The 7712-nt window shown below is 44.3% G+C and overlaps 1 protein-coding gene across 1 annotated transcript; it reads left to right on the top strand.

Moving 5' to 3' along the window:
* Positions 1–1843: 1843 nt before the first annotated feature.
* LOC124695483 lies at positions 1844–7457 on the top strand. The gene is made up of 4 exons (XM_047228321.1): positions 1844–5353; positions 5800–5996; positions 6096–6213; positions 7223–7457. Exons 1-4 carry the CDS (start codon positions 1844–1846, stop codon positions 7238–7240), a joined length of 3843 nt encoding a protein of 1280 aa, XP_047084277.1. The 3' UTR covers positions 7241–7457.
* Positions 7458–7712: the final 255 nt, after the last annotated feature.

Here is a 7712-nt window from a genome sequence, read left to right as displayed (position 1 = left end):
TTGCAGCAGACTTGTTCTTCTCTGAATCAATGACATACGTTGCCTCCTGTTTTGTGTATGTATTTCTGTCTCGGCCTTTTACAGATAACGATTCTTCCTATATTAGCGACTGTGCCTATCTGTTCCTTTTATGTAAAATCAGACTAAATTGTTATGGCTCCTGGAGAGCTCGAGCGATTTTTATGGCATTGCAGTTGCAATCGGATCCCTGTCACGATTGTTGCACCGTGATATACCATGGTATATATCACCATAACATTACCCAGCTGTTTAAATAAGCCCTGGGCACGGCTTTTTTGCTCCCGTGCGAGCGTAGATACTCCTGATATCTTGAGCGTCAAAAATTGCACAGGGATCTGTGTCTCACCTCATTTTGTTCCAGACGCACGGACTGTGTGCTGGCATATGGTGGGTCTGGAGGTTGACGGTAGACGGTTCACCGCCTGATGAAAACTGTTCACAAGAGGCCATGCATGACAGTACAGAGACCATCTACGTCCAGAATCAAAATCGAGTTTCCGCTTACCATTGACATGTAAATATCACCATAACATTATCAAGCTGTTCAAATAAGCCTACCATGGTAGTTAGTATCTGTTCATGTGTCCTATCTACATTTACAACCATGACAATGATAAATTTACCAAGTCGTGTTCTTGTAAATTACCATTAGCACTGGTTAAGTTTTAATAAAGACATGCCACCATAGCATGTTCTAACTATGGAGCTGTTCAGTTTACACTTACCACGATAGCATTATCAAACTTGTCTAGGTAGTGCTGGCAAGGTTACCTAATTGTTATGGTAAAACATACCAAGAAATATCTCCCGTAAATAACAAAATATTTTGGTAGGCTTACCACTATAACAATATGTTGTTTGTAACAAGCTCATGAAATTACCCACATATTTAGTTAGCTGTTGTCACTTACCATCATAACATTGATAAAGCTATGGTATTGTTCCTGACAGTGATGACTGAACTTTGCCGGACTTGCACGATTCTCATTGGATGGCCCGAAAATCGTTAATTAGAAAAAGAGTCGTCAACTCAATTTAAGAGGAAAGCAACAACAGACTGCACTATCCTTTACAACATCGTCCAACACCGTTAACACATTTAAGAGTTTTATGTTCGGATTCATGAGAAGAGATTAAGCAACACCAAATGTTCGTACACTAGCACAATTTTCATTGGTTGTTAAATATAGCTTCTATAATCTAATTAATTAATATATAAAAGAGAGTTGGAGTATTTTGTATTAGAGAGCTGTTTTAAAAAAGAAAGAGAAAAACATGATGGTCTCGTTGTGGCCTATACTCCCATAAAAAATGATTTACTAGAAATCATATGTCTGATTTTTGTTTTATTTTAGTCAACTTCTTACTCATTGGATTCGTCTCGTGATTCGTGTTGTAAGTGGGTTGCAAGTGAGATTTCTTTATTTGTAGGTGTGTTGCAAATAAAAATTTTCTAGTTGCACGTAGTTTGCAACTGATATTTTTCTAGTTTGAAGTGGGCTACAATTGAGATTTCCAAAACTAAGAAAAGAAATACACACCGTTAAATTTGCTTCAAGATTCGTACTAACCTATATGTGCGCATAGTTACGACTAGGTTGTAATTGAGATTTGGATAAAACCAGGAACTGAGATTTAGTTAAGTCTGCCAAAAAAATGTCATTCCTAGCAAAGAGATCACACTTTTCCAACATCATCAGTGATGAGAGAACACATGGTGTAGAAAATAATACGAGTAGAAGTGAAGAAAAATGTACTATGGCAAATTGTAAAATGCCCCTGGGAAACGTCCTATTCCGAACCGCCATTTCCGGCGTGAGTGATGACGGCGGCGGCGATGGGAGAGTGTGTGGCTCCGTCGCAATCTCCCCACGTCTCCGAGCCCCTGCCCGCTGCCCCATCCCTCCAAACCCAAACCCAAACCCAATCCCCCGCTCCCGGAACCCCAATCCTGGAAGAGGTGTCGGCGGATGCGGCTATGAAGAAGAGCAAGATGCAGAAGGTGGCGGCGCTAGCTCTTGCCCAAAACCCTACCTTTGAGGAGGAGGAAGAGCAGGGTGAGGAGGCCGTGCTGGCGGCGGCTACGACGAGGAAGAAGCACAAGGAGCACATCTCATCTCCTTCTCTGTCCGCTGCTGCGACTGCGGAAACCCCAACAATGGAGCAGGAGACGGAGGTGATTAAGAAACCGAAGCGGAGTAAGGAGGAGGAGCCACCCGGCCACTCCCTTGACCCCGGGCAGGCTCAATCACAAGGAACAAAGGCTCCCCATGCCTCCAATCATTTACCGGCTGCCACATTCCTTGAAGCCCTGGCTCAATCCCCCGCTCCAGGAACCCCAATGTTGGAAGAGGTGGCCGCCGTGGTGATGAGTAAGAGGAACATTTGTAAGGAGCACAAGGTGCCGGAGCTCTCTCTTGCCCAAATTACTACCTTGGAGGAGCCGAGGGATGGCACCACGGCGGCGAAGATGAAAGAGTCCAAGCACATAAAGCACACACTGTCATCTCCTTCTACATCCATTGCTGCCGAAACCACAATTTGGGAGGTGACCAAGAATCAGAAGCACAGTAAGGACCAGGAGCAGTCCAGCTACTCGTTATTGCCACTTGACCCCGGGCAGACTCAACCACAAGGATCAAATGCTCCCCATGCCTCCAAGCCTCTATCCGCTGCCCCATTCCGTGAATCCCCAGCTCAATCCCCCACTCCGGGAACCCCAATGTTGAAAGAGGCGGCTGCAGCGATGATGACGAAGAGGAAGATTTGTAAAGAGCAGAAGGTGCCGGACCTGTATCTTGCCCAAAATACTAGCTTGGAGGAGCCGAGGGAGGATGCCATGGAGGCGAAGATGAAAAAGGAGTCCAAGAACATGGAGCACACACTGTCATCTTGTTCTACATCCGTTGCTGCCGAAAACACAATTTGGAAGCAGGAGTTGAAGGTGACCAAGAAACAGAAGCAGAGGAAGCAGCAGGAGCCATCTAGCAAGTCACCATTGCAACTTGATCCTGGCCATACTCACTGTGTCCGATCACAAGGAGGCAAAGCTCCACCGAAACAAGAGCGAGAGGCTGGTGGGCGAATGGGTAGTAGTATTAAAATAAACAATGGAAAAAGGCCCCGTGTCCTCAGCAAGCGTGAGCTCATCAAGGAGGCAAGCAAGAAGAAACCGGTGCTGCCTGAAGGCTTTGTGCCGTTCACCGATTTTGCTAGCAGTTGCACCGAGCAGAACCCTGATCATTCATCAGCTTACAGTGCATTCTTTGACCAGTTCCGCTATAACCCTGTCCGTGAAGATCACAAACCCCCACTTCTTAGAACCCCTGATCGTGTAGCCAGGCTGCCATCTCGGGGTCACTCATCATTGGAGTCGTCTCCAGGAACCCCAATGTTGGAAGAGGCGTCCGCAGCGGTGATGAGTAAGAGGAACATTTGTAAGGAGCAGAAGGTACCGGAGCTATCTCTTTCCCAAATTACTACCTTGGAGGAGCCGAGGGATGACGCCCTGGCGGCGAAGATGAAGGAGTCCAAGCACATAAAACACACACTGTCATCTCCTTCTACATCTGTTGCTGCCGAAACCACAATTTGGGAGCAGGAGGTGAAGGTGACCAAGAAACAGAAGCACACTAAGGACCAAGAGCTATCCAGCTACTCGTTAATGCCACTTGACCCCGGGCAGACTCAACCACAAGGAACAAATGCTCCCCATGCCTCCAAGCCTCTATCCGCTGCCCCATTCCGTGAAGCCACAGCTCAATCTGCCGCTCCAGGAACCCCAATGTTGAAAGAGGCGGCTGCGGCGATCATGAGGAAGAGGAAGATTTCTAAGGAGCAGAAGCTGCCGGACCTGTCTCTTGCCCAAAATACTAGCTTGGAGGAGCAGAGGGAGGATGCCGTGGAGGCGAAGATGAAAAAGGAGTCCAAGAACATGGAGCACACGCTGTCATCTTGTTCTACATCCGTTGCTGCCGAAACCACAATTTGGAAGCAGGAGTTGAAGGTGACCAAGAAACAGAAGCAGAGGAAGCAGCAGGAGCCATCTAGAAAGTCACCATTGCAACTTGATCCTGGCCATACTCACTGCGTCCGATCACAAGGAGGCAAAGCTCCACCGGAACAAGAGCGAGAGGCTGGTGTGCGAATCCGTAGTAGTATTAAAATAAACAATGGAAAAAGGCCCCGTGTCCTCAGCAAGCGTGAGCTCATCAAGGAGGCAAGCAAGAAGAAACCGGTGCTGCCTGAAGGCTTTGTGCCATTCACCGATTTTGCTAGCAGTTGCACCGAGCAGAACCCTGATCATTCATCGGCTTACAGTGCATTCTTTGACCAGTTCCGCTATAACCCTGTCCGTGAAGATCACAAACCCCCACTTCTTAGAACCCCTGATCGTGTAGCCAGGCTGCCACCTCGGGGTCACTCATCATTGGAGTCGTCTCCACTTACTGCAAATGAGACCTCCTGGGCTGCCAAGTTCAACACCTCTGTAGCATCCAAGAGAAAGCATCTAGATTCGGGCTCAGACTCACAAGAGAAACTAAATGTAGTAGTAAAGGAGAACCCTCAGAAGAAGAAGAGGGAGAAGAAGCCAAGGGAACCATCAGGCAATTCGCTTCCATTTGACCCCAGCCAGACTTGCTGCATTCAACTACACAAAGTTCCACCAGAACAGTACCAAGGAGCTGATGCCCCAAAGGTTGACAATATTAAAAATGGTAAAAGCAAGAAGGGCCATGTCTGCGCTCCCAGCAAACGCAAGCTTTTCAAGGAGATGAGCAAGGAGCAGGTGCTACCTGAAGGCCTTTTGGCACCTAGTGACTTCGTTCCCAATTGTACTGAGCAGAACCCAATTTATACATCGCGTTCTGCCGCATCCCTTTATCAGTTCTGCTACGGACCTGCCTGTCAAGATCGCAATCCCCAACCTCCTGGAACCACTGATCGTCTATCCATGCTGCCACCTCGGGGCTACCCATCATTTGAGTTGTGTGAGCTCTTTACGAATGGAACCTCCAAGGCTAATAATTCTCTAGTTCGAAAGTTAAAGAAGAAAGATTCAGGTTCAGGCTCCTCCTATGGCTCACAGGAGAAACTCCATGCAAAAGAAAAGAAAAACCCTGAGAAGAAGATGGGGACCACGAAGCAAAGAGAACCACCACCGTTGCTTACCCCTGCTGAGAAGTGCTCAGACAAATATAGGCGTGTTTCCCTGGACCAGCTGGTACCACCGCCGCGCTCTCCGCACAATCTTTTGCAGGAGGAGTATGCTTCTGATCCATGGAAGGTTATTGTCATCTGCATGCTCCTCAACTTAACACATGGTGAACAGGTAAGCTCCAAGATTGTTCGCTTAATTGTTTTCCCCAATGAACTTTTGGAAACAAAACAATTTAACTGAATTTCTGCCAGCTAATCTGATATATCCATGCTTATTTCATACATAAAAAGATGGTTAACCATGTAATTCTTTCTTGATTAATAAGTCAAGAAGATAACTGAACTTGAATTGTAAATGCTTCCATAGTTTCTATGTACAAAGGGGAGCTGCTGTTTCGTTTTGATGGTTCTTTGAAGAACTATTTTGCTGCACAGGCAAGCTTATTAGTTGCATGTCTTATGTTCTCATTTTCTTATTATGTGTGTGTCTTGTGTTACTTGAGTGTTCACTGAATTTAGACTGGTGTTCCATTTGTTATAGAAGATAGTTCCCTAACGCATCAATACAATTTTCCAGTTTAAGTTCAAGAATTCACTCCTCGCTGTTAACTAATGTAGGTCAAGAATATTATTGAGGGGTTCTTCGAATGCTATCCTGATGCTCAGTCTGCAGTTAACGCTGATCCTGAGAAGATGGTAGGGTATCTTGCATATCTAGGGTTGCAGCGTGTTAAAACAACTAGAATCCAGAAATTCTCCAAGGAGTATGTTGAAAAAGAATGGACCTATATTACTGAGCTCTGTGGTGTTGGCAAGTGAGTTCTGCCTCTTAATTCTTCTATTGGATGGAGTATTTGTATAATGGTGTTTCTTATTCAGCCTGATTAGTAACAAGAAAGTTATTCTTACCACAGGTATGCTGCTGATGCTTATGCAATATTTTGTGCGGGTAGGGCAACGGAGGTGGTGCCTAAAGATCACAAGTTAGTTGATTACTGGAAGTACGTCTGCTTTGAGCTGTCCATGATGCAGGTATTATTTTGAATACATGAGGTTTAGTGAATTGCTGTGAGCTTTGCATTTTACAGTTTCGTAGCTCCTTGTGAGATGCTAATTATGACCGGAACAAAATGCTCATGAGCTTCTCTGAACTTTTCTGCATACACACTATAACTGCATGTTTCACCTTGCTCTTCACGACGAAACAACTCTTCATTAACATCCCCTGAAACACACCCAAGACCTGTCGTGCTGTTTTTCATGATTTGCAACAATTACTATGTAATTGCTGTCAAAACTACCTACTTGTTCTCCAGAAATATCTTACAACCACAAGGCTGTGTCAAACAAGTAACTCCATCTATGCGAACTATGAGGACATCTCGCTAGTGGTATTATGATCTATAATGGGGAGTGAGAGTGTAGTTTTGATGGCAGTAGGTTAAGATCGGAAGTTCCAGATCCAACCTTGCATAACAGCATGCATGGAATACACGATTGGGCTTTACTGATCTTAATGGCATAATCTTCACAAGCTTCGAAGATGCATTCCTTATTAAAGATAACTTTTGTGTTTTGCATGGTTCATTTCGCTCTGAATTCTTACAGTTTTCAATGTTGAAGTACTGAAGCAGTTCCGTTAAAATAAAGTAAAACCCCCCAAATGTGTTATAGTAGTATTCTTTATTCCTGGATAGTCATTGCAAGCACAATATTGTTATTCTTTATTCCTGGATAATCATTGAAGTACAATTTTGTTATTCTTTATTCCTGGATAATCATTGTAAGTAGAATTTGTCTCTATATTAGCGCTAGAAGCAGGTTACTCTCTGATCTTCTGTGACATGTTAATTTGAGCTTAATATGTCAAGCAATGTTATGAACCAAACGATTTAAATGTGTCGATTCCATTGAGCTTTATCTCGTGAGAGTCCATCTGCAACGTGCATGCAGTTACACTGCGAAATTGGAGATATAATTGTTTTCTCCTTGAGACAAACAAAGTCACGTTGTGATCTTCAAACCTGTCTATGTATTGCAGGAATCGCAAAACGTGTAGAAAGCTGCAGTGACCGAGCAGGAATTGGCTGTGATCTGCTAAAATGGGAAGTTGGGCTGTAGGATTATTAGTTAGCGCTGCTGCTATCTATGAGGGCAAACCTTTTGTGTGTGATCACTGAAAGCTTAGGCTGTGAATCATCTTAATTTTTGGCCTTGTTGTACTGAATGCTAATTATTATTACTACTAGTAAAAGTCAAATAAGTGGTGACACAAACTGTCTCATCAGAAAAAATATCTGCATCGGTAATCATCATTCAAGGCATTTATGGTTTAGATTTATCTTTGGATACCCATGGGGAGAATATATTGGGAAAGCAACTGACAGTGGACGGTGGACTTGATGACCTATATATAGTGTTTGCTAGGATGGAAGGAAAGTTTTCGTATGGAAGCTGCATTAAATAGAATTTACCATTTCAGAATAATGTCATTCGCTATGATCTCTCACACTTGTATGGAAGTTACATTG

The sequence above is a fragment of the Lolium rigidum genome, chromosome 3 (genome assembly GCF_022539505.1).
Source record: "Lolium rigidum isolate FL_2022 chromosome 3, APGP_CSIRO_Lrig_0.1, whole genome shotgun sequence".
Taxonomy (NCBI): domain Eukaryota; kingdom Viridiplantae; phylum Streptophyta; class Magnoliopsida; order Poales; family Poaceae; genus Lolium; species Lolium rigidum.
This window is presented reverse-complemented; position numbering and strand designations above follow the sequence as displayed.

Bases quoted from the DNA above. Each gene is read 5' to 3' on its own strand.
- LOC124695483 (XM_047228321.1), top strand. From the start codon at position 1,844: ATGACGGCGGCGGCGATGGGAGAGTGTGTGGCTCCGTCGCAATCTCCC. The intron at 5,354-5,799 runs GTAAGCTCCAAG...TAACTAATGTAG, and splicing joins ACTTAACACATGGTGAACAG to GTCAAGAATATTATTGAGGG. The intron at 5,997-6,095 runs GTGAGTTCTGCC...TTCTTACCACAG, and splicing joins GAGCTCTGTGGTGTTGGCAA to GTATGCTGCTGATGCTTATG.